We start from the raw sequence: 27,196 nt of genomic DNA, 5'->3' as shown, positions 1-27,196 counted from the left end.
ATGTGACTTTGAATATGAGGATGCATTCTCACATTTATTTACTGAATGAATTGAAATGTGAATAGCTTAGATTCTTCCAGAAGCTGCCAGCTTCTCTACTCCTCCTGCCCCAACCTCCAGTTGGTAGCAGATCCTAGGATTTTCTCCCTGAACCTTTTTTCTATCTATTGCCAAAATGTCATTTATATGTTGACATCTCCCCTATTTCTCTCTTTGGATCCATCGAGCTCAGTGTCTAGAAGTGTCTCTAATGTGACATCAAAAGTTGAACCACTGATCTGCTTCTCTACCCCCCCCCCCCCATCTAAGCCTCTGCATCCCAGTAGGTGACAAGTCTCTCTTTCCACACATCTTTGCCTTTTCTGTATCATACCACATACCCAGTTCATTGGAAAGGCACCTTGGCTATTCTGCCTTCAGTATCACTCCAGAATCCGACCCTATCTTACTCCATTGTTGGCCCAACAGATGGATCTTTTAAAAGTGTAAGTCAGATCCAGTCACCCATCACTAGAACTCCTTGCTTTTGTGTTTCCCCACCTCTCCTGGTCTAAAAGCCAAGTCCCCATGCTGGCCTGCAAAACTACATGTGATCCAGATTTTTAGGTACTATAAAATTCTCTTCATACATTTATTAGTCTGTCTTCTCCAACTAGAATTTAAGCTTTATGAGAGGAGGCCTTTAATTTGTAGATATGGCCCAAGTATCTGGAACAATGCATTGCATGCAGATTGCCCTCACCTATTTGTTGAATGTATTATGAGTTTCATGTATTAGTGTCAGACCTAGGATTTAGACTTTTGATATTCATATTTAATTCTTTCTAATCTGAGATTATGCAGGATCTAAATTTACTTTTTGAAACCTAAGCTTGCTCATTTTATGTCATCAAGCAACCTGAATTGGACGCATTTTAAGGATTTGATATCATTTGAAATTGTCCATCCCCTGATTTGACTTTGAGAAGTAAAAATGGGAGAATATTGGACAAAATATGTTTTTCCTCTGCTTTTGCACAAGCCCAGCTCGCTTTCAATATGTCAGATCTTTTAATTAAGGACTATATTGCAGAAATGTGCAGTCACCTACATTGTAAGCAGTAGTCTAGGCAGGCAGTATTTTAACTTTTCCAAAATAAACCTGAGTCTGTAGTATACTGGGGACATATTTCACTCTTTTTAAAAAAGATTTGTTTATTTATTTGAAAGTCACAGTTAGGGAGAGAGACAGATAGAGGTCTTCCATCAGTTAGTTCACTCCCCAGATGATCACAACAGCCAGGGCTGGGCTAAGCCAAAGCCAGGAGCAAGGAGCTTCATACAGGTCTCCCATGTAGATGCAGTGGCCCAAACACTTGGGCCATCTTCTTCTGTTTTTCCCAGGCCATTGGCAGGGAGCTGAATTGGAACTGGAGCAGCTGGGACTCAAACCAGTGCCCATATGGGATGCCAGCATCACAGGCAGTGGCTTTACCTGCTGTGCCATGATGCCAGCCTCGATATTTCACTCTTTGACCTTCATGTGACGTTTGACACAGACTACTCAATTCTTGAAGCTCTCTTCCCTGGCTTCTCAGAAACCTCTTTGTTAAGGTTCTCATTCTGATCAGGCTTTCCTGGTTACCTCTGGGGATTTAGATTAATCTTTTCCCCTCAACCTTAAATGTTTGTGTTAGGCAAGATTCTGTCCCTTTCTATCTACACACAGTCTTTGGGACATTGTGCGCCCATAGCTTTACTGCTTATATGCTCATAAATCTCAAGTCTTCTGGAAAGAGACCTGAGTTGACTCCCTTCTGGATTTCTTCTAGGTATCCGCAGGTATTTATAGTTCTACACTCTGCAGAGTAAGCACATCTCTGCAGATTTGTTCCTTCCACCTTTTATTTGGGGATGACACCACCCACTGCCCAGGGTGGAGTTCCTGGGTATATGAGTCTTGGGTGTATTGATTTTGATGTGGTGCCTTTATCTTGCTTTCTGATTTAAAATGCTATTGGAGAGGAATTGTTTTCTTTAAATTTCAGCTATCATTAGCACTTTTCTAAAAGACCACTATTTCCTAGAGGGAAGCAAAGCAAAACACAGCATGTTTTAGCAACCTTTCATAAAAAGTAGGGCTTCTAAAAGGTGGTTGCAGGATGTGTCTTCTTAAACTTGAGGTTTATCAGTTGGCAACTTTGAAGGAAAAAAATCTGTTAATTCTGCAATTTTAATTATTATTGTATACTTAGGAAGTAATTCTTGTATTGAACTAATTGTCATTAGATACTTAGAAAGTGACACCCTTAAAGTTCTAAAATTCTGAATCTCCTGATAGCTGTTCCTGCTGCTGCTGCTGTCTGTGATTACCATGTGGGCTGTTGGATACATATTGGACCACAATTCAGACTCTTGGCTTTTGAAAGGATGTCTTCTAGTGACATTATTTTTTCTGACATCTTTGTTTCCGAGGTGTGTATATTAGTCTCTGCAAGTAGGCTTATTGCATGTCCAATTTAATTGTTTATTTCTGTTGTTGATTAGCTGGAATCACAGATTTTTATTGAGCTATAAATATTATTTAACATAGAACAGTGTCCTTGGGGGTGCTAGTAGCCTATGATTTGGCTGAAAGCAAAGTGTTCAACCCTGTAATTTGACTGAATTGGCGATTGTTGGAAAATAAATACCCTGCCACTTTTTGAACTGTTTTGATGAATAGTAGGGAGATTTTTGTAACCATTTTATATCTTGCTGTATTTTTGCCTGTTTTTCAGAAATTTTTTTTTTCATTTTCTAAATAAAATTTAAAAGCCTAGTTATTTTTGCTCTCTGTGATTTTCAGTTAAAACAACCTAATTAAATTGTGGTAAGTTGTAAAATAGTGTGGTATGATTCCATTTTTCAGGGAAATACTTATATGTGTTTAAATATAGTTAATGGTTCAGAGTCAAGTCCCTGGATTCGAGTCAAGCTTTAACCACGTAGCATTCTGACTTCGAGCAGTTGCTTTACTTTTCTGCCTCAGTTTGTTGTTGTATAAAATGAGGATAATTATTGTGATACTGCTTGCCTTGTGCTAGTACATGTAAACACTTAGAACAATGGCTGACACACAGAGTATCACATCCCAGTCTCTTCTGTCCCTCTTGCTGCCTCAGTAAGGTGGCATCGGGCTCCTCCTGTGCATGTGAGACCGGGATCATGCATGCTTCTTCCCCTCTCAGTTCCCACATCCAGCCCATTGCCCAGGCGTCCTGCTCTGCCTGCAGCTGCTCTGCTGCTCTCCATCTCCACAACTGGCAACTCAGACCTAGCCTCCTAACTGGTTGCCCCTTTTTTCTCTTATCCCCATGGGGTTCATTTCCCACTTGGCAATCGCAGTGGTCTTTTTAAGAGGCAGATCATTTTCTGTCTTATCTCCCTCTGTAAAAGCCTCTAGAAATTTTCCCCCTTTTGTCAGAGTGAAATCCAGCCTTCTTGCCTATGATGTATGATGTGTTTCATTCCCTCCTGGCTGAACTCACTTCTTCCCCCTCGCTGCCCTCCAGTCGTTCTCTCCCTGGAACACATGGAGCCAGACTCATTCCTACCTGGGGCCGCCTTGGCTGTTGTCTGAAGTGCTCGGATACCTTATCTCTGCATAGCTGTAAGATGTCATTCAGGCCAGTTCAAATGTCACCTCCTTAGGGAGGCTGTTCATGACCGATTCTGCTGTGTTGCCCTGTCTTATTTTATTCATAGCACTGAATTTCTCTTCTGCAATATAAGGCCATAAAAGCAGGAAATTTGTCTCTGCTATTACACATTTTCATTCCCCAAGTCTAAGAAAAATGTAATGATGCTGACCCATAGTAAAGGGTTTAAAGGGAAATGAAGTGTTGTTATCTGTAGACTGTGATTATGGGTATTCCCGGATCCCCCTTTTGCTTGCCAGCATCTAAAGCAATAAACAGGCGCTGCTTTTGTCATTAAGAGAAAACAGTATTAGAGGAATCCTATTGCTTGGTCAGCCAAGAGCAGGATAATTGACAATAATGAATTAGAATTTAAATGTAAAGTAAAACTTCAAAACAAAAATACTTAACACAGAAAATTTGTAATTTAGAGATGTACATTAATCTTCCATAATTGGATTGACTCAGTCTCTAAATAAATTTTAGACCACATCACCTCATTTTTCTCCCCCTTGGGAAGAAGCAAGGGAATGCAATACCCCCACCTAATATAGGAAAAATTGGTATTTTGTGTTTTTTGTTTTAGTTGAAACCTATATTGTGAGAAAAATCATATGACAACTTTTGTTTTTGATGATAGTGAGTTGAGGGCTTCAAATACTATGCTTGGCATATGTATTCAAATGTTAGTCATTTGAATAATTCAAATATTAGTCAAAGACAAATGGCAGCGTTGTCTATACTGCTTTTATTTCTCTCCTCCTCCCAGTGTCCTGGAGGTACACAGCTGCAAAATTCTGTTCCTGTTAGGCTCCAGGTGCACTCCCTTACTGAGCCAGGCTGTGGCGGGATACCTGTCAGCAGACAGGTAGTACTAACAGGCTCTTACAGATTAGTTGTTTCTCTGCACTACCTCATTAGATGGGTTAGATGCTTTTTTTTTTTTTTTTTTTGCCATAGCCTGGAGTTTACAGCAACTCCATTTGTCCTATTCTAGCAGCATGTTGGGTGCCTGAAGTTTGGAGTCACTGGCTCTTCTAAATATGATTTTATCCTAATTATGGTTATGATCCTGATACCTTTTTAAAAACCCTTCCCACCCATAATCAACCACTGTTTGTTCCTGGTGTAAATTTTAAAATATATCCAGGTAAACTTGATATATTCATATATACTGTGACAATATTGAGTATTCGATGTGTGCGACAGATTTTGTTTGTTTTGAAACTACAAGTATTAAACATTTTGACTAAGTCATATATGGGCTTCAAGTTGCTTATTACCCAAGCAGGATTGTTAGTGTTGTGGGAATAGTGTTGTTTTCAGCCTGTATGTATCTTTCTCCTATAGTGTCTGCTTCTCTGACTAGTTGCAGGCCGGTTGAAGGTCCTTCAGGTTGTGTTTGTCTGTGTGTTTCAAATTTATTGCTAACCTCTGGAAGAAAGCTGGTTAAATGTGAGGGTAAATCTCCAAGTTTTTACATTTTTGCATTTTAGAGTATTTAGAAATATATGCCAAAAAAACAAATATGTGTCTCAATAGAAATACAAAAGTTCATTGAAAATAATTTATTGTGGGGGCCAGCGTTGTGGCATAGCAGATTAAATCACCATGTACAGTGCTGGCATCCTGTATCACTGCCGGTTCAATTCCCTGCTGCTCCAGTTCCTATCCAGATCCCTGCTAAATGTACCTGAGAAAGCAGCAGAGGATGGCCCAAGTGCTTGGGCCCTTGCACCCAGGTGAGAGACCTGGAAGAAGCTTCTGGCTCCTGGTTTCAACCCAGCACAGCCCTGGCCTTTGTGACCATTTGGGGAGTGAACCAGTGGATGGAAAATCTCTTTTTCTCTCTCTCTCTCTCTGTAACTCTGCCTTTCAAATAAATATTAAAAAACAATGTTTTCATGAATGACATAACGTGAAAGTTAGACTAGAATGTCTACTTCTTTAGAGTCATTGTACTTCAGTGTTCTCACGTAAAACAGGATAATGGTGCATAACTCTGTTGCCACATTGAAAGTGATGTATATGAAACATTCAGTAAGTGAAAGCTATTGCTGTTGTTATTATCATCATTATTTAGCAGAGTTTAGAACTAAAAAATATAAGTCATTCTGAGATGTTATTTTACTAATATCTTTTTTTTTCTTTTAGGTTTTTGGTTGGATATAAGAACCTTGTATACTTACCAACAGTCTTTCTCCTAAGTTCCATTTTTTGGATATTTATGACTTGGTTCATCTTACTCTTTCCTGATATCCTTTAAGCTTAAATTTAGATTCATATTTCATTTTACCTTTAAAAAATGGCAGTGCTGTTATTGGGATTTAAATATTGGAAAAGACCTAATGTACCTGAGAAAGCAGCAGAGGATGGCCAAAGTGCTTGGGCCCCTGCACCCAGGTGAGAGACCTGGAAGAAACTTCTGGCTCCTGGTTTCAGCTCAGCCCTGGCCATTGTGACTGACATTTGCATTCATTTAATGATTTTAGTAGAAGATGTTTAATGTTGAAAATTGCTTGATTTTGGAAATAATCTGGGCGAACTATGGCAACTGTAGGTGTCCAGTGTATTACCCATAGGAGGGAAACAGGAGAATGGATTGTTGTCTTACTTGGGCCAATAGTAATTTGTTGGATTGCTTTGAGATTTCTTCAAGGTCAAATGATCCTTTTCATTTGGTCAGCAGTTACAGTCGATTGATACATCTTCTGGGCACTAAGATGGCCGGTATAGGAGATACTTTAGGGAGAAGGTGATTTCCTCAGTAATAATGAAATGGCAGTGATTATCAGTCCACAGTAAAAAGAAATTTACTTTGCCACCCAAAATGTATGTGAAACAAAAGTTTTAAAAAATAATACTCCTAATGTTTACCATGTTTTGTTTCCTGTCTTTTTTTTTTTTTTTTCAATTCTGGTCGCTATCACTGATCTTATATGACCTAATGTACCGAAGCCTATGATTGAAAAGCAAAACTCATCTGAGGAGTAGGTTTGTCACTTAAGGATCAAGTTGAGTTCAGGAACATATTGTCCTATTTGAGTCAGCCAAGTCCAGGTAAATGGAAGTGGAGAGGGTGGAGAGAGTGGATACTTCCTGGGTTGTGTCTGTTTGTAACTCAACTTAGGTGGGAGGCATTTTCAATCTTCCCACCTCTTTCCGGATGCCCTTCCCCGCTTCCAGGGACCCTGGAAAGCCGTTGTAGCCCTGCTTTGCTTACAGAATAGGGAAAAAGAAATGTGGTAGATAGAAATGCACCCTTAAACATATTCCTTTAACTCCTCTATTACTTCTCAGTCTGTTGATGACATTTCTGAAAATAAAGAACACAAGGTTTTTGAGAGTTCATAAACTGAACTCAGGAATTTTGTTCGCATAAGAATAAGTATGAACTGAGATAGACTGTGAGTTCTCAGAGTGCATACATCTGCTTCCACTGCGGTATGTTTTTGCTTTAATGCTCCTTTCATGAGTACTATCTCTAATACCTCTAGTATTTTTCAGTTTCTTTTAAATGAATGGCATATCATGCTGTGGAGATCATTTGACTGCTTTCCAAAGAGTCCTTTTTTTTTTTTTTTTACTTACTTATTTGACAGGTAGAGTTAGTGAGAGAGAGAGAGAGAGAAAGGTCTTCCTTTCATGGGTTCATCCCCCAAATGGCCGCCACGGCTGGTGCTGTGCCAATCTGAAGCCAGGAGCCAGGTGCTTCCTCCTGGTCTCCCACGTGGGTGCAGGTGCCCGATCACCTGGGCCATCCTCCACTGCCTTCCCAGGCCACAGCAGAGAGCTGGACTGGAAGAGCGGCAACCGGGACTAGAACCCGGCGCCCATATGGGATGCCAGCGCCGCAGGCGGAGGATTAGCCAAGTAAGCCATGGCGCCAGCCCCAAAGAGTCTTCTTCCTCTAGCTTTTGTCTCAGAGCTGCTGACTGGTGACAGATTTTTAAGCACTGGCCTTATTACTACAGCTTAGTTGTAGTACAACTTAGAAGGCTTGGATATTATTAGGTATAAAAATACGTTAACTTGTAAGTAACCACAAGTGCATCAGGTAACAGCCCAGTTTATACCAAAACCACTTGCAGAAGACCCAAAGGTCATAAATTCTTGATGCTGAGAACGGCTAGCTGGTGTTCTTTGTGTATTAACCCATGTGGCAGAGGAGTAAAAATAGTTGTTAAAATTATGTTTTCTGATGAACTTGAACATTTATTTATTTATTTGAGAGGCAGAGACGAGGGAGAAAGATAAATAGACAAAGAAAAACAGATGGTAAGAGCTCCCATTTGCTGGTTTGCTCCTCAACTGCCTGCAATGGCTCCAGACTGGAGACTGAAGGTGGGAGCCAGGAACTCAGTCCAGATGTCCCATGTAGGCGGCAGGAACCTGATTACTTGACCCATCACTGCCACCTGCCAGGTTGTGCCTTAGCAGGAAGGAGGTCAGGAGCCAGAGCCAAGGTTTTTATATTGAATTATTTCAAGTTTGCAGAATCAAAATTAACAAAAATATAACTTCACTGTTGTGTGAAAAACCTCAGTGGCAGATGTTAATATTCAGTTGAGCTTAACTAGAAACTGCTTGTTATTTGTGAAGATGCTTTTCCATCAGAAGAGCTGATTTCCAGAACTAAGCAGAATCTTCAGATGTTGAAACTGTCCCTGTGAAATATTTCACCCGCTGGGACAACACAAAGCCAGTGGATCTAGACCCCGAGTGAAGCTGTTCCTGGAGAGAGCGTGTGGGTCAGTCAGTAGGTGGCATACTTCACCATCAGATCCATCCTTCCAGCTGAACGTTCAGTTCTGCTGGGACTGCTCTGCAGATGCACTGAGCTGCTGCACTCCAGAGACCCATTCACACCCATTCACACCTGGGCTTTGTCCCAGGTCACCAGGTCTGCGTTCAGTGGGGGCTTTTGCTCCCATAGCCACTAATCTGTTACAGGAAAAGGGACTGGAGCACTGTTTCGAGTGTGATCTTTGGGATCAGATGGAATGATTTAGAGTTAGCTTTTACTTACTAGTTATGTACCATTGGGCAAATTATTTAATTTCACTGAATCTCAGTTTTTTCCATTATTTGGGACAACATTACCAACTAGGGTGACTTCAGGGATGACTCTGATGTCTGTAAAGTGACGGCCCACCTGCGTAATTGGCATTCTATAAGTAATACCTAATATTTCACAGTAAGAAAAGAAGTGGTGCATGTTATGTTTGTGATGTTTGTGAATTAAGTTTAAGAGGAATAAATATACTTAATGTCCTGTACCTGGTTTCAGAGAATCAGCTGTACAGGTGCGTGTTATGATGCAAAGTCACATAACTTCATTCAAGTGAAAACGAACCAGGAACTTTGATTGGCTACAGATGCAGTTGTCAAGGAAGCCAACATGCTTGTAAATAGTATTGTGAGCATCTGAGTGTCCAGGCAGAGGACAGCAGCAGCTTCACTGTCCTCTGCACTGATCAGTATACACCTGAAGTGTATTTGCTCTGTTTTGAATTCTTTGCTTTTAAAAGACATAATGACAAACAAGACCTTTAACAGGAACAGGACCAGAAAACTCTAATGTAAGGACCAGTGTGATTACTTCCTCCTGATCTGAAGTGTTTGGAAGTCTACCATTTGGAGGCCAATGCACTGTATAGAGAGACACTCTATCAAATTTTTTGATTGAATAAGGGAATAAGCTAATGCAAGTGAGCTCTAAGGAGAGCTGTAGTGTGAATCACAAAGATCTGTGAATGGAAACCAACTGATTGAAGTTATAGAATGGAAGATTTTAGCTCTGTATTTAGAGACTCTAACTGCAGAAGGCTCACCAGCCTACAGGGGGTCTATAAATAGCAGTAATCTAAGGTCAAGCTGCCATAGAAAAACATTCTTGGGTTCTGGGAAGTGAGAATTATTTTCTCTAGGGAGACAGAAAAGACATGTTTACAAGAGGAAGGAGAGGATAGGTTAAGTCTTATAGGCAGTTGGGACCTGGACATCCCAAAGTGAGGTTTGTTGTTGTTGTTATTGTTTTTGACAGGCAGAGTGGACAGTGAGAGAGACAGAGAGAAAGGATTCCTTTTTGCCATTGGTTCACCCTCCAATGGCCGCCGCGGCCGGGGTGCTGCGGCCGGCGCATCGCGCTGATCCGAAGCCAGGAGCCAGGTGCTTCTCCTGATCTCCCATGCGGGTGCAGGGCCCAAGGACTTGGGCCATCCTCCACTGCACTCCCTGGCCAGAGCAGAGAGCTGGCCTGGAAGAGGGGCAACCGGGACAGAATCCGGCGCCCCGACCAGGACTAGAACTCAGTGTGCCGGTGCTGCAAGGTGGAGGATTAGCCTATTGAGCCACGACGCCGGCCCCAAAGTGTGGTTTTAGAAGTAAATGAGAGGAAGTAGAGAGCATTTGAGTTCAGTGAACCACCTAAGCAAAGCATGTGAGGGAATAGAATGCTGCTCATTTTCCTTGGACAGATGAGAATCCAGTGATTCTCTTGAGATATTCTATAAGTTACTCAGAATAGGAACCCAAAATTGTCAGCTCAGTATTCAGGGCCATTTTTGATTCAGCTGAATGCATTTTTGAGAAGATGTGTGGTGATCAGAACTGTAGCAAAAGCAGGATGCAAGAACAAGAGTTCTTGCCCTATGCCCCCTTTAATGGTGTTCATCTTAATCTGTTCTAAGTAAGCTTCATTTGTTAAAGCTCGATTTCACGGTTCTTTGGACCCTATCATTCTTAAAGTTTGGTCCTCTTGCTGATAAGCCAAACAGCAGGATTTGTTCCTACCTGTCTGGACCGGATGTGGCTGTGCTGGTCTTTGTGGATTAAAGCGCCACTTTTCAAACATTAACGTGCATGTGAAGTCACTAGGGATCTTGTTAAAATACAGTCTTGTTCTGTAGACCTGGGGTGGAGCCTGGAGTTCTGCTTTTCTGACAGGCTCCCAGGGGAAGCCATTGCTGCAGGTCCATGGGCACGTTTCAGTAGCCATGGTTGAGAGCCTGTTTTCTGGCCACCGTTTCCACTCCAAAGCTTAGCAAGGATCTCTTGGCATCACCTTGGAGGGTGAATCCTCTGTCAGTAATGATGTAAACTGGGCAAGGACGATTGGTGGCTACTACTTCATTGACATACGACTGCACATTCACTTTCCCTTCTCTGGCAAACAAATTTACTCTTATATAAAGAGTTGAAAGCATTAAAAACTTGGAAAACATTTTAAAGCAAGTGGTGTTTGTCCTGAAAACACTTTTTATTTTAATCTGTCCATAATGTCTGCCCTTCCCAAATAGGATGTGGTGTGTAATCATTTTTCAGGGAGAGTAGTTTCTTTTGTTTCTGAATTAACTCATCCTAGTACAATTACAAGGATTAGTTACTAAAATTTGCAGTAGGAAATTTTAATAAGCATCTATCTGGTAGATAAGGAAATATTTTTAGTTGGAATCTTTGTATCAAAGAGTTTGTTGTTTTGAATGATGTTAGGAATAACCAGAGAATATTTTTCTAGAGGTACACAGGGGAGGCAGCCATTATACCAGAAGGGATACATTTATTTGGATCTTGATTGCATTCCAGTCTTCAGGATGTTCCTCATAAATTGCAATTATTCCTATCAATATTTAATGTGAGTTTCAACTAATGAGGAAGTATTAATTATTAGCCAACTAGGAGCCAATTCCTGTAGGATTACAGCATAGGATAGGGCTGGCTTTGTGGGTGGAGATGTGTGTTTATTAGGGAAGTGAGGATACAGGGATTCTGAGGCACCAGTGACAAATTCTGTTTGTATCATAATTATGCTCCTCTTAATGAAGCTAAATATATTCCTTAACTGGGCTTTAACATTTAGCAGGCTCTCCTTTCTATTTCACTTTCATTTTCAGCATTTTAGCCTTTCTCTACTTCTTCTACAAGACTTGGGCAACTGATCCAGGTTTCACTAAGACTTCTGAAGAAGAAAGGAAAGTGGTGAGTTTTCTCTGTAGTGTTACTGATATCACTATTTAAAAATACGAGAGCATGTAGATTCAGAAAGTCACAGCTACAATGGTTTTGTCAATGCCTGGCACCTAATGGGCACGGCACAAGCATGGAGTGATTAAATCAGCAGAATGGTAGCTCTCCACTGTTAGACTTTTTTGGTGTGTGTGTGTGTGTAAAAAATGTGATTTCTGTTAATGGACATGATCACCTATAGTGTACAGTCTTAAAAAAAAGGTCATTTTTATATAATGGTCACTTAGCTTAAGTTTTCTCCCTTGGAGTATAACTAGCCAGAGCCAGGGGGTATTTTCCTCCCTGTTCATTGAGATGCCCCTTTTCTTTCTCAAATGTGAATCTGCCAGATGATATGGCACGTAATCCAGTGCTCATGAATTTCAGAAGTGTGTGTGTGTGTGTGTGTGTGTGGTGGATGGTGGGGCAGTCATCGTCGTCTTTGTTGCCCAAAGACAGTGTTCCCAAAAGACTCAGGCACTGGTGCTTGTGGCCCTCGGTTCTGATGTATACTGGTGGTTTTAATTTCCCTTTATTGGGTGTGTATATGTGTGTATTTATTTTTCTCTAGCAGATTATATCTGGTAGGTGTTTGCCATTCATGGGGGTGGGGCACCAGTGATTTTTATGCAGTTTAATTTGTTGGTTATTGGTTGAAATGCAGCCTCGCAGAGTCACATTATTTCTGGTACAGAATGACTCAGTGGCAGATATTCCAAATTGCTTTCTTAGTTACTTGAGTTTGGAACAAGAGCTGTGAGAAATAGCCATGCATAATATAATCTCTAATAAAATACAATAATAAAGTCAAGCTTGATGTCTTTCAGAATATCATCACCCTTGCAGAAACTGGCTGTCTGGACTTCAGAACGTTTTGTACATCCTGCCTTGTGAGTCTTTTCTATATATTCTCCCGTGGTAAAGCCAAATTCTTGGTGATATGGTTTGTGTAAGCATGTGTCAAACCTTCATGATGTGTATTCATACAATTTTGTTTTTACTCAGTTCTAATTTTGCATTACTGTTGGAGCAATATTTTCTGCCTTGAATATATGGGACAATACTATTTATAATCTTCTGAAGTTGCTTATGGTTAAATATCTTTGTGTGTTACCGACAGTGTTCTCTGTTTGCTTTGCTCTGTCTTGAAGCAGTTAGAACTGACTTCAAGTCAGAGACTCGTAGTGACCCAGGAAACCACTCAGTGAAACCACTTGTTTTGCAGTTGAGAAATTAAAGCCTTAGAGGGAGGAAGGGAATTCCCCTAGATGACTGGCAGAGCCATAAATACAACTCAGGTTCCTCTTTCTTTCACTCATTCTTCTTAACCATCCTGCCTCATTTCCCCTTAGCCATTGTGGCTCTGCTCTGGAATTCAGATCTCCTTTAATGATCTAATCAGAGTAGACATCTGGAAATAAATATTAATAAGGCATTCTAGAGCTTCTAGGTGAATTGATGGTCTATTTAGGGTTGTTTGCGCCAATGTCATTATGACCTAGGATTAAAATTTTGCATGTAATTTGAGACACTGGTTTTTACATAGGCTTCTCTTAATTGCCCATTTAGATAAGGAAGCCATTAAGGTCACTCCACTGCCATGTGTGCAACTCCTGTGTGGCTCGATACGATCAACACTGCCTGTGGACTGGCCGATGCATAGGTGAGAGACTTTTCAATTATGACAGGGAAGGTAAGCGTGTTTAGCTATGTGTGCAACTCAGAGAAAGTGGAAGGTCATCCAAGGGCTCCGTTTACAGCTCTTCCTTCTCTGAGACGGTCTCTAGTGTAAGACTTTTGGAAAACTGGTTGTTGAAGTTGACAGGGACAGTTATCACTTATACAGTACTTTAGAGTTTTTAAAACACTTTCACATCCGGTATCTAATTTGATCATCAGAACACATCTGTGAGGTTGGTATTATCTCCATTTTAGTGCTGAAACAGTATAGGAGGTAAAATTATTTGCTTGAGGTTGCTTTAGTAGTATGTCTTCCACTCCAAATGACATGCTCTTCCCACTTGCCTCCCTCAAGGCTCACACAGGAACTAGAACCAGAGATGTCAGAAATGGAGGGATTGCCTTTACAGCAGGAATATTCCTTTTCCTGATGTGCAGCACTGGGTTTCCTCCTGGCCATCACAGTAGAGCCGGGGGTCTTTTTTGAGGGCCTGCGGTTACGGGTCTTCACGAGAGGATATGCTTTTGTAATCACGGTGACCTGCAGGCTGCCTCCACCCACTCAGGTTTCCTTGGTGCATTTTGATATTCTCTCCTGTTCCTAGAGAATAGGTGACTTGATGATTCTGGGAGACCTAAGATTTATGGACTCCATCCCAGCATAAAAGTTACGTGATTGACATTGTGCCAGAAAGCACTGATTGGCAGTAGGAAAATGATAGCAGTAAGCCTTTCCATTTTTATCGCACTGTATTTAACACAGTGTTTTTACTTGCATCATCCTGTGAAATACAAGAGGTTTTATCTCCATGCTACAAGTGAGAATGGTGGGTCAGAGAAATTAGGCCAGTTAACCTAGAGTGACATGACTAGTGACCGGCAAACTCAGGTCTCCTGGCTCCAGTGGCTGTGGCTTCTTCTGCGGGGCTTTACTGACCCCAGAGAAGGAGGCACCAAGATCAGTCCCAAGGAGCATTCGTGTCTTTAGTGGAAACACTCCCATCTTGCTTCAAGGGGGCAACAGGTGCACCAGAGCGACTTGGTCCCCTGGCGCTTTCATCCTTCCTTTGCTTCTGCGTGCCTTCTCCAGGCTGCCAGTCGCCCTTCTTTGTTATGTCCAGTCTTGTGCCATGTGTGTATTTCCTGCTACGTGGGTTTGTTTTTCTGTCCCTTCCTCAGAAAGTGATGTTCAGAGGTTGTACTTATATAAATGTGTTACATGGAGGTAAGAAGGAAGCATGGTATAATTTGCCTAGAATCTTGCCTGCTGCTTCCCTCCAACAGAGTATGGCAATCTAGAGCTATGTTTGCTTAGTTAAATTTGGCCTATTACAAAAAAAATGCCTGCGTTTGGGTAAGTAATGAATCAGTATTACTTCAGTTAACATGGGCAATTGCCTGACATATGGAACTGTTTGGTTTGGGTATCATGGCCTTTAAAAGCAAAGCAACAACCTCATTTCTGGTTTACTTTGGTGAAGGCTTTTGATAGCATGGTGGTCTTATGTGGAAGGTCTTATGTGGAAAACCATCATGAGAAAACAAAGTCTTTTTTCTCTCTCTTTTTTTTTTTTTTAGGTTTTGGCAACCATCACTATTACATATTCTTCTTGTTTTTCCTTTCCATGGTATGTGACTGGATCATATATGGATCTTTCATCTGTAAGTATACATTTTATTACTATAAACTCATGTACCCACACCCCTCTACCTATCTATCCCATTCTGGCTGGGTGACTATAAACCGAACCCCTAATGAAAATGAAGTAGCTGCCTTTAAGGCGCCCCTAGCCTCAGGAAGCTGCAGGAAACGCTCCAGGAGGTTAGTTCTCAGCTCTTGGGAAGAGAACCTTGAGAAATCTGAGAAGCAGTTCAAAACAAATTCACTTCAGGCAAGTGCAGAGTCTCCCGGCGAGGAGGAAAAGTCAACTGCTCAAGAACAAAGTAGATGATAAGTAGGGAAAAGGGGAGTGGGTGGTAGAGAGGTTGCGGATACAGTGGTCACAGGAAATTAAGGATCAAAGCCCTGAAAGCACTCGCAATTTGATTTACTATCAGGTAGAACCAGAGCTGATGGTTAAACTGCAACAACTGAAAGGCTGGAAATTAGTTTTGGGAAAAGAAGTCACTTTCAGTAGCTGTTTAGATTGTCTGGGGGGCTGGCGTTGTGGTGTAGTGGGTAAAGCTGCCGCCTGGAGTGCCGTTGTCCCATATGGGCGCCAGTTTGAGTCCTAGCTACTCCACTTCCGATACCACTGTCTGTTATGGCCTGGGAAAGCAGTAGAAAATAGCCCAAGTGTTTGGGCCCCTGCACCCACCGTGAGAGACATGGAGGAAGCTCCTTGCTCCTGGCTTTGGATCAGTGCAGCTCCTGCCGTTGTGGCTACTTGGGGAGTGAACCAGCGGACAGAACACCTGCCTCTCTCTCTCTCTCTGCTTCTGCTTCTCTGTAACTCTGCCTTTCAGATAAATAAATAAATCTTTTTAAAAAAAAAAAAAAAACTCATCTGGGCCGTCTCATACTAGAAATGACAGACGGCTGTTCCAAGGTGATGGTCTGAGAATGAGGGTTTAAACTGAAATATGAAGAATTTTGTTTAGCTATTAAGAATTGTGGCGCCGGCATCCCATATGGGTGCCGGGTTCTAGTCCCAGTTGCTCCTCTTCCAGGCCAGCTTTCTGCTGTGGCCCGGGAGGGCAGTGGAAGATGGCCCAGGTGCTTGGGCCCCTGCACCCATATGGGAGATCAGGAGGAAGCACCTGGCTCCTGGCTTCGGATCAGCGCAGTGCCGGCCATAGCAGCCATTTGGGGAGTGAGCCAACGGAAGGAAGACCTTTGTGCGTCTCTCTCTCTCTCTCTCTCTCACTCTCACTCTCATTCTCACTGTCTATAGCTCTACCTGTTAAATAAAAGAAAAAAAAAAAAAGAATTGTGTGATTATACTTTTCAGACCTTGAAGAAAGTTCCCTAATTGGAAAAGCTTATAGTATTTGTAATTTCTTTCTTTATATGGACTATAACTGCTTGTTGTTTATTTATGTGGATGGCTTTGGCTCTAAGTCACTTCTAACCTGCTTAGAAAAGTCTTTTTTCCTACTTTTTTTTTCTTTAAACAGCCCCACCAATGTTTGTCTATCTGTCTCTGTCTCTTTCTCTCCCCCTGATCCCGACTTTCCTTAGCTTAAATTTTGTTTAAGGATAGTATATTTAGTCTAGTGGTTGAGCTACCACTTGAGACACCTGCACCCCACATCAGAACTGGGCTCAATACCCAGTTCTAGCTCCTGACTCCAGCTACCTGCTAATGTGCACCGTGGGAGGCAGCAGGTAATGTCTCCAGTACTTGGATCCCTGCCACCCCTGTGGGAGAGCTAGATTGAGTTCCTGGACTCCTGATTTCAGCCAGGCCTAGCCCTTGACCATTGCATGTGGAGAGAGAACAAGTGCATGGGGGAGCATATGCCTGCTCGCTTGCTTGCTCGCTGCCTCTCTCTCTTTAGTTGTTGGAAAATATTTTCTTTCTTTGCTTGTCCTCCAACCTCTCAGTTTCCCTTCCTATAAACAGTTTTGTTTTATTTTGGGTTTCATATTTAAAGATCGTTTATTAGCTCCTGTGTAGAATGGGTTTCTTGAACTGCCTTGGGCACGGTGAGGCCTCAGTTACCTTGCCAGACCTTTTCCCACCTGACCCCTTGGGTATGTCTGAGAACTGGGGACTGCTTTTTTAGCTAAATCTGTTATCAGAACAAATCAGTCTAATACAAGATTATGATCCCTGAGCTCAGTTCTCGTCAGAGGCCACCAGTAACTCTGAGCATTGGAATTTTCAAATTCCATGAGTATGTCTTGTGGTATAAGAAATAAAAGATTTTTTTGACGGTGCTTCTTTCTGTTGAGAGAGCTGCCTTTTTAAGGCCTAACAATAACACATATTCTTGGAAAACCTGTCAGAGTTGGCCCATGGGCCAACTTTTTTCTTGGAATTGGTCCTAGGGGAAAGGAGCCAGATTTTCCACCACTCTTGTCTCCAGTCTTCTCACTGCTCACTAAAAATAGTCACCTTTGTTTGCTGTCTGTGTCCAGCATAAGACTGTATTGATAAGGACAAAAGCGGTTTTCCATCACATTTAGTCTTTCCAAGGTAATTTTTTCTTTATGACACACATTGGTTCTTCCATTCTCTTTGTCTTTTTCCTCTGGCTCTGGACCAGTTTTCTCATTGTGTTTTGTTTCTTAGAGACCTTGCATTGACTTACATCTGTGTAGACTAGTTGAGCATATTTTGTTACTTTTCTTCCATTTATATTCTAACAATAGAAGTAATTCTTTATACTGAATGAGGGCATGGTATCATTTGTCCTTTTTTCACCAACAGGAAACATGAGGTTGTGCCCCCTTTCTCTAATGAGGGCTCACTATTATTCTGTCTCCTTTATTTACCATTAGTGCTGTTATTACTGCTGTGTACCCCGCCTCTTCATGTGGCCCAGTAGCAGCTACTTCTGCCTCTCTGTACAGCCTCCATTCCTGCCACAGGCATGACTCAGGGTCAGTGTCCTATTAGTTATAGGGAGAAATATTTTAGGTCAGTAAAAGGAAGAACTTTGTAACCATCAGAGCTATCTAAAGATGAAAACAATTGATTTGGGACAATATGAATTCCCTTTCATTAGCCATTGACTACCTGATAAGAATATGTTAGCCCAGATCAGAGTGTTATATTGTGTACAAGACAATGTGCATGACCACTTTTAGCCATATCTGTGATATTAAATCTAAAGTCAGTACTTGAGTGGAAGGTCATGCTGTGTTATTGAAAAAATTCCCAAAAGAAAGTAGGGGAAACCCATAAGCTAAAAGAAAGTAGATATTGTTTCCTGCTCAACTGCTATTTTCTCCACCTGCTATGGGAAATTTTATATATACACATATATGTATATATAAATATATATAAATATATCAGGTGCATAGGATGCATCTTTCTTTGCTGTCCTAATGGGAGGCTCTAAAGAAAATATAATTTCCCTTAACTTGTTCCCTGGATTGTTACTCTGAGATGATTGTTCTTAGAGTGCCTCTGGCATATATTCATGAAAAATGGTTGGAAATCAAATGAGACTCAGAAAAGAAAAAGAGTAGATTTTTAGTACTAAAAGGGACAGACAGCTGATAGTAAAGTCATCAACTCATTTTCCTCATGTCCTGGAGCTCTTCTGTGCTTCTGAGGGGAATGTCTAAAACTGCTTCTCAAACTCTCAGAAGCCTTTATGAAACTTCATGGTGCAAATCTACAGGATTCTCATTTCAAGTATACTTCACCCTTTCTGCACAGTCATGGTACCTGCAAAAGTCGTTGGATTTACATAACTTGAAGGTCTGGTCCCTTGTTTCTATTGCTTCCTACTTGTGTTTCTCCCTCCTTCTGCTCTGGGATGCATGGGTTAGAGGGTCAATATAATGAGGCAGGAGTGAAGACCTCTCTTTTATTTGGCTCGTAAAAGTTCCTGAAGGAGGCCGGCGCTGTGGCTCAATAGGCTAATCCTCCGCCTGTGGCGCCAGCACACCGGATTCTAGTCCTGGTCGGGGCACCGGATTCTGTCCCGGTTGCCCCTCTTCCAGGCCAGCCCTCTGCTATGGCCCGGGAGTGCAGTGGAGGATGGTCCAAGTGCTTGGGCCCTGCACCCCATGGGAGACCAGGATAAGCACCTGGCTCCTGGCTTCAGATCAGTGCGGCGTGCCGGCCGCGGCGGCCATTGGAGGGTGAACCAATGGCAAAGGAAGACCTTTCTCTCTGTCTCTTTCTCACTGTCCACTCTGCCTGTCAAAAAAAAAAGTTCCTGAAGGAGAAATTGAGCCACGACTGTCTGAATCTTGCTCTGTGTGCTTATCTTGGGCATATCTTTTTTTTTTTTTTTTTTTTTTTTTGACAGGCAGAGTGGACAGTGAGAGAGAGAGAGAGAGAGAAAGGTCTTCCTTTGCCGTTGGTTCACCCTCCAATGGCCGCCGCGGCCGGTGCGCTGCGACCGGCGCACCGCACTGATCCGATGGCAGGAGCCAGGAGCCAGGTGCTTTTCCTGGTCTCCCATGGGGTGCAGGGCCCAAGCACCTGGGCCATCCTCCACTGCACTCCCTGGCCACAGCAGAGGGCTGGCCTGGAAGAGGGGCAACCGGGACAGAATCCGGCGCCCCCAACCGGGACTAGAACCCGGTGTGCCGGCGCCGCTAGGCGGAGGATTAGCCTAGTGAGCCGCGGCGCCGGCCTCTTGGGCATATCTTTATGTAGAGTCCCTTCACCTGGCCTTTTTTCCTCTACGGGATTAGTTTTGGTGCCAGTACAGAAGCACCCATGCCCAGCCCTGCGTGCTATGTTAGGTTGTATTCTGATGGTATCTTGGTACTTACAGGATATTTTATGAGCACAGCAATGACCTGTTCATTTGAGCCTTTAAATAACATATTCAGTCCTGTAATAGAACCCTAACTTGTTATAACATGGACACTATAGAGAATTTTCTAGGAAAAATATTTTATTAAATATACTCACTCACAGTTGTCAAGTCCTTGAACAATTTTGGCTAGGGCATTTTATGCTGAAGATACTGATTTTAATGATGGTTTTATAACATTTTTCTCTTTTATTCCTTCACTGTCAGTTGCTGATAGGGTATTATCATAGTTGTTGTCAATATCAAGGTACCATATCTTTGTCTTTGGTAGTTGAGGTAGTATATGCTGAATAAATTTCCTCAGCTGAAGGCTGATCTGTGCCATCACGTCTCACCTTCTGTTCTCCCCAGATAGAACTGCAGTGATTGGATCTATTTGGAAAATGGTCACTAATTTATTGCCATTTTAATAATAGGTTCCTCTCTTTTTAATTCACAGATTGGTCAAATCATTGTGCCACAACATTCAGAGAAGATGGACTATGGACCTACCTCAGTCAGATTGTGGCCTGTTCTCCTTGGGTTGTGTATATCTTCCTGCTAGCAACTTTCCATTTCTCATGGTCAACATTTTTATTAATAAATCAGCTCTTTCAGGTATTTATATCTCTTCTTATAATGCCTTTAAGTGAAACTTCCATTTAGCTGTAGTGAGGTAGAAAGATACAAATTGAAGAAAAAAAAAATGACTTCAATTCTAGTTCTGCCTCTTTCACTTTTGCTACAGGTAGAGGCATGTAATTTGACCACCCCTGAATTTGAGTTTCCTTGTTGGTGTACTGTCACAGCGTGGTTCAGCAGTTAGATTAATAAATTGTTGGAGCTGGACCAAAGAGTTATCTAACAGGACCTCTGTTTTACAGATGGAGGTCTAGGGAGAAGAATTGTTCAAGTTCACCCAGTGAGTGGCAGAATCAGAACTGGAAACTTGGGTCTTCTGACAGTCTCATTCAAGGGCTTTTCCCGTCATACAATTAAATTATAGAGTGTGTGAAAGTATGCTGTGAAGTGTACAGCATCATGCAAATATAAGATGATTATTTTCCCTTGGTTTAGGAGTGGGAAGAAGTGAAAGATATATCACTAACCAGTGGACATGGTAATTGCATTTTCAGAGAAGGTCATGGCCATTAGAAAGTTGAACCCCCAGGACGACAGTCACCTTCAGCGGTCTGTGAAGCTTCTGTCCCTTCCCCACCTCCTTCCTTCCCCTATGGCCTAACCTAATTCTCATTGTTGCTGTGGCCTGCCCACTTAGAATAGGCAGCAGGGGGCTGGCGCTCTGGCACAGCAGGTTAAAGCCCTGGCCTGAAGCGCCGGCATCCCATATGTGCGCTGGTTCTAGTCCCAGCTGCTCCTCTTCCGATCCAGCTCTCTGCTATGGCCTGGGATAGCAGTGGAAGGTGGCCCAACTCCTTGGGCCCTGCACCCGCATGGGAGACCCGGAAGAAGCTCCTGGCTCCTGGCTTTGGATCGGCACAGCTCCAGCCGTTGCAGCATTTGGGGAGTGAACCAGTGGATGGAAGACCTCTCTCTCTGTTTCTACCTCTCTCTGTAACTCTGTCTTTCAAATAAATAAAATAAATCTTTGAAAAAGAAAAATAAAAGCATATATTACTTTAAAAAAAAAAGAATAGGCAGCAGTGATCAGTCTGATCCAGTTACTTTCAGAATAATAAGAAGGAAAATAAAAGAAAAAAATGCTAAGAAAGGGCATTTAATTAGTAATACTGACTGAACTGAGCTTTCTGAACGTTCATCTCAATCTCACCCCTGTGACATCAACAGACTCGGGCAGTGAGAATGGATATTAGCATCAGTGACTAATTGACATTAATCACTATCATTTATTATACCTAATACATAATTATATATGGTTTACATTTTCCAAAGCGCTTCCCCATCTATTTCCTCACAAGCATGTAAGGTGTAGACAGTGCCACAACATTTTATCTGTTTATGAGGAGAAGCTAAAACTAATAGATGTCAAGTGCTTAGTTGATGGTCATAGACCCAGTAAGAGGTGCAGTTAGAGGGAGAACCTAAGATTTCAAGCATCAGTTCTAATTCTCTCTCTTTTCTACACTTTCGGAACAAGTAAAAAGTATAGGAGACTATAATATCTTTAAAGTGTGAAAAGAAAGGTTGATATATATGTGTCTGTACTTTCAAAGGCATAAAAATGGACTGTTTCACACAGTATTCAAAAACAAGAACTCAGAGCAATTGTCTTCTTTCTTTCTTTTTTAAGATTTATTTATTTATTTGAAAGGCAGAGTTACAGAGAGGCAGAGAGAGAGAGAGAGAGAGAGGTCTTTCATCCGCTAGTTGCTGCAACGGCCAGAGCTGGGTGGATCCAAAGCCAGGAGCCTGGAGCCCCTTCTGGGCCTCCCACATGGGTGCAGGGTCCCAAGGACTTGGGCCATCTTCTGCTGCTTTCCCAGGCCAAAGCAGGGAGCTGGATTGGAAGTGGAGTAGCTTGGACTCAGACTGGTTCCTGATGGGTTGCCAACACTGCAGGTGGCGGCTTTACCTGCTACACCACAGCACTGGTCCCACAATTGTTTTCTTAATGAACAAAAACATCCACCTTTTTGAAAGCTCTCAAATCCTGGATGCTCTGGTTATATATGGTTTTAACTGTAGCAAGTCCCACTGAGACTGTAGACCGCCAGTGATGACCGTGGGTGCTATTCCCACACTAACCAAGGTGTCAGCCACAGCTGACACAGCTGCGTGGCTTGAAATCAGTTACCTCTTCACTAAATAGTTAAATGTGTTATCTCAAATCCTTAAAACAATATGATGTAGATGGTAAGATGAGCTCTGTTTAATGGAAGCGGAACTTGATGAGGATTTTAATGATTGGGAGTTTTAATGTCACCCTCAATCTTACTCTTTCCCCATATTTATGGATGTACATGGTCTGCACTCTAGGTTGTTAACTTTTTTCCTTTGGTCATTTTCAAAGAGATACTAAGAACTCACAAGTTGAGATAATTGTACTGATTCTGACTAGATTCTTTTATTCATCTAGAGTTTGTTATTAATCTAAATGTGGCCATAAGCCTGTAGCTTGAATAAAGCAGTTATTTCACAACTCTGAGTCAATGCACAGCACTTTCCTGGATGATAATAAAAATCAAATAATAGGAAAGGAAAAAAAAATCCTGTTTATAGATTAATATGAGTGGTTTTCAAAAAGTTCATGGAAACACTTATTATTTTAAAATTATGCATGAATTTCAAAATGTTTTACACCAAGATAAACTTAGGTTTTAATTCCATTTCTCCATGAACTTTCTAAAGTGCCCTGTATATTTTAAAGCTGCTGACTCTTAACCCTCACCATGACCCTTGGTTAGAAGACTAGGGATACCATCTCTGGGAAGTGCTGAGAGTGTGCCAGTGTTTTGTGATGATACTGCTGAGGGTGACTAGCCACGATGTGGTATTTTTCATGTACTTTCCTATCTTCCTTTTCAGATTGCTTTCCTGGGCCTGACTTCCCATGAGAGAATCAGCCTGCTAAAGCAAAGCAGGCATATGAAACAGCCCTTGTCCCTCAGGAAGACGCCATACAAGTAAGGAGCTCTATTCTAGCCACTAAGCACAGTGGAAGCCACTAGGTTTCCTGACCTAATCCCGCTGCCAATGGCCACCGTGTTTTGTTGGGTTCTGTTGGGCTCTGTTGGAATGGAACCCTTCTTCCCTTAAGCCTCAGTGACAGGGGTGGGTTATAAGATCATGAGCTCCAAGGTGGTAAGAATTTGGGCTTCAGTCTGTTGGATTTAGCACGAATAGTAAGTGACTGTGAAGTTTTGCCAACATAGCGAATCTCTCCACTCAAACCACATGGTCACAAGGTTTTGTGTTACTGGCTTGGAGTCAACGTGAGATAACTGAGCATGTGGCTGAGAAAGTCAGCCACAGGGCTCTCGGGAGGAAGCGTTAGGTTGTGTGCTTTGCCAGGATTTCCAGCCTGGCTTTCTGTCACCAGCACTTCTCTCAGCTCTCTGTTTAATGTGCCCACCTGTGGCAAGGAGAAGCTAGTTTTTTCAGGTTTGTGATAAGTTCCACCCAGAGAATTGGTTGTGTAAAACCTGTCCTGAGTTGACAGTGAGTGTTTGGAGGAAGGCCGTCACCTTGTGTTCTGAACGATCAGGCTTTGAAGCTTATCTCCCTGCCACCTCTCTCAGGGTCCCGGAGGCTGGGAGTGCCGCAGAGGTGACCCGGGGCCCTCGAGGGATTTGAGCACTCACTGCCTATCTCACGAGCAGTCTATTTTAAAGCCTTCTCTTGGTACCAGATGAAACTGTTAGGCTGGTAGACAAGGAAGTCAGAGGCTGAGCTGTGACTGCAGTGTGTGTTCAGAGTGGAGAAAAGTTGACTTCATTGGGCAGAGATGACTAGAGCGTCGGGGAGTGGTGTAAAGCTTCTGATGATTATTTCAGACTGAAAGTGAAAATAAGGTCCCATGCTCAGGGTTTAACCAGAGGAATAAGTATTACTGCACTGAAGTATGGAAGCCCGTGACAGAGGTGGGATTGGTAGCTGAGCCTTGTGAGGTGTGGCTGGGCAACAGTGAAGACAGGAGGAAGGGCACGCCCAGCGCCCGGAGGAGGAGCCTTAAGTGGAGGGACAGAGCCAAGGGAAGGCGTGTGTGTGCTGAGCAGTGGCAGTGTGAGCTCGAGGAAACAGAGGCAGAGCCTCGGAGCCGCATAGCATCTAGCTTCCAGAACCCTGCGCAGGCCAAACGTGGGACTGCTCTGTCCTCTTACGTTGCTGTTACTCGTAACCTGCTCCAGCCGGGCCTTGCAGTTCCCAGCATGTCTCCCCACTGCCTCCCTGTCAGCTCCCGTGGCCAGCCCTCCTGCTAGCTGATTCCTGAGGAGGGCTGCTCCTTCGCTGACAGCACAGTCGTGCTCATGCAGAGCGTAGTCATGCAGACAGCAGCGCAGTTGTCCTTCTGCACAGCCGTGTTTTCATTCATCGAGGGGATCTGGTAAAAGGGCATAAGCACAGAAATAAGCGCTCCTAGAAACAGGAGTAGAGAACAGCACGCCAGGAGGTTGAGGGAGAACAGACGAGGCAGAAGGCAGTTGCAGTGGGGAAGGCTCCAGTGGGAATGCAAGCATCGACTGGGCCTCAAGAACTGGTAGGACTGGAAAGCTTAAGGGGGTTACCTGAGCTGAGGGTGGCGCAGTGTGGGTTCCAGGCACCCACAGGTATGATCATGGGAAAATAGCTCCAGAGTGGCTGGGGCCACGTGGTTTGTAAAAATGAGTTTGTGACACTAAAACCTGAGGGGCTTATTGTGCAGGGCCTTGAGTGCAAAGATAAATTTGGTTTTGAGCTGCTGGGCAGACAAAGGGCTTTGATTGGGAAGTGAGAAGCTGTGAATGTGTCAGTTTTTTTTTTTTTTAGAACTAGACTGTCCAGTATATAAGAAGAATGGAAGGAATTGAGGCAGGAACATTCGTTTAGAGAACTATTTAGAAGTGGGGGGTGGGGTGGGGTGAAGGGAACATTACAACGGTCTGGCCTATGTGGCCTTTATTTAAAATTAAAGATTTATTTATTTTATTTGAAAGGCAGAGTTAGAGACAGGGAGATATATATAGAGAGGGATCTGTCAACTGCTGATTCGCTCCCCAGATGGCTGCAACAGCAAGGCTAGACCAGGCTGAACCCAGGGGCCAGGAACTCCATCCAGGGGATGTGGGAACACATGGGTGACAAGGGCCCAAGCACTTGGACTGTCTTCTGCTGCCTTCCCAGGTGCATTAAAATGGAAATGGATTGGAAGCAGAACATCTGGACTCGAATCAGTACCCCAGTAAGGGATGCTGGCATGGCAGACCAGCAGCATAGCCCATTGCTCCACAATGCCAGCCCTGCTATGTGCCCTCTCAGCCAGTCAGAGCCCCAACTTTGGCAGTGAGAATCAAGAGGAAGAAACTAGTTGATGGCAGTGACCATTCCAGTGAGTGGGAGGACCCAGAATGAAGTGGTGAAGAGAGCCCAGTTCAGTTGCTGGGCAGAAGCCAAGGCCCTCAGAATAAGGAGTCAGGTCCAAACATGGAACAAGGCTTCAGTTTTGAGGTCTGATAAGCCCGGAACACTCTGATTGATTTCAGCTGTGGATTCCTGCAGGCACTTCAGAGGACACTGCAGAGGACAGAGCCTCAGCGAATGTTCTTGGTTTGAACGAGTGTTCATCAGGAGCTGCGAGTAACACCTGTTCTCTTCTTTCTTGGCAGCCTTGGATTCGCACAGAACCTGGCAGATTTCTTTCACTGTGGCTGCTTTGGCCTGGTGAAGCCTTGCGCAGTAGATTGGACGTCACAGTACACGATGGTCTTTCACCCAGCCAAAGAGAAAGTTCTTCGCTCAGTCTGAGGAAAAGCAACCCGAAACCGTCACTTTGATCTGTTTTTGTTTATGCTAATGCACTGAAAGTGAAGATTTAGAGTTCCCCCAAACCCAGAGGGAAGCACAGGTGGTTTTTAAAGCCATTTGGGGGAAAAAAATAAAGGCATTAAACTTGATTTAGAAAGATGAACTGTTCCCAAACAGTCTTGGCAGACATCTCTGAAAGATTTTTATATTTTTCACAAGAAAATACAATTTACCTTTTTTTTGGAGATAATATTCTCTAATGTGGATAAAATGAAGTATTTTCATGTACTATATTGGCTGTTTCAAAATGGTACTATTCTTTAAACTTGTAACTTTTGGTAAGTTATTTGTCTTTATCTATAAATATGTAAAGAATATTTAAATAGATGCACCTGTTTGACTTTCACATGTAATAAATTTTTTTTTGTAGTTGAGTCTCAGTTCCTGACACTTACACATCTCTAGAATCTTAAGATGTCAATAGGATATAAAGAAACTAATAACACCAATAAGCAAGATTTAATGTCCTTCTCGGCTACTTAGAAAATGGAACATGGGACGTCCTGAAGATTAGTTACTATTTTTATGTAATATCCTCCAAGATCTTAGACTAATGTGATAGTAATTACTAATTTCTCTTGTCCTGGAGGACAAATTCTACTTTTGGCATGGCATCTTCCTACTGAAAATCCTTTCTTGGGTTTCCATTGTTCTTGGGGTAAAAGCTGAAATTCTCACCATGATCTAAGGGCCAAATGCCTTCTGAACCACATTTTGTATTCTAAACACACTGACCTTTCACTTCCTGGGGATCCATTCTCCTTTTGCCTACAGTCTTTACAGATATGGAAACTTAAAGCTTAAAGAAGTTTGTATCCAGGGGCTGGCTTTGTGGTGCAGTGGGTTAAGTCACTGCCTATGATATCAGCATCCCATATGAGCACTGGTTCAAGTCTCAGCTGTGCCACTTCTGATTGTGCTCCCTGATAATGTGCCCAGGA

General features: G+C 42.6%; 1 protein-coding gene across 2 annotated transcripts in view; it reads left to right on the top strand.

The window, feature by feature from the left end:
* The window catches only part of ZDHHC13 (zinc finger DHHC-type palmitoyltransferase 13), a 56,968-nt gene extending 30,344 nt beyond the window's left edge, over nucleotides 1-26,624 (top strand). Inside the window, exons 9-17 of one of the 2 annotated variants that reach the window (XM_008268654.4) lie at nucleotides 2,321-2,454; nucleotides 5,814-5,914; nucleotides 11,515-11,639; nucleotides 12,494-12,556; nucleotides 13,236-13,329; nucleotides 14,925-15,008; nucleotides 20,233-20,390; nucleotides 23,280-23,377; nucleotides 26,057-26,624. In XM_008268654.4, the coding sequence (XP_008266876.1) occupies nucleotides 2,321-2,454; nucleotides 5,814-5,914; nucleotides 11,515-11,639; nucleotides 12,494-12,556; nucleotides 13,236-13,329; nucleotides 14,925-15,008; nucleotides 20,233-20,390; nucleotides 23,280-23,377; nucleotides 26,057-26,195 (996 nt within the window). In that variant the 3' untranslated portion in view covers nucleotides 26,196-26,624. The remainder of the gene's footprint in view (nucleotides 1-2,320; nucleotides 2,455-5,813; nucleotides 5,915-11,514; nucleotides 11,640-12,493; nucleotides 12,557-13,235; nucleotides 13,330-14,924; nucleotides 15,009-20,232; nucleotides 20,391-23,279; nucleotides 23,378-26,056) is intronic. The other variant, XM_051851863.2, reaches the window with a different exon arrangement.
* Nucleotides 26,625-27,196: the final 572 nt, after the last annotated feature.

This window comes from Oryctolagus cuniculus, chromosome 1 (assembly GCF_964237555.1).
Source record: "Oryctolagus cuniculus chromosome 1, mOryCun1.1, whole genome shotgun sequence".
NCBI lineage: Eukaryota > Metazoa > Chordata > Mammalia > Lagomorpha > Leporidae > Oryctolagus > Oryctolagus cuniculus.
This window is presented reverse-complemented; position numbering and strand designations above follow the sequence as displayed.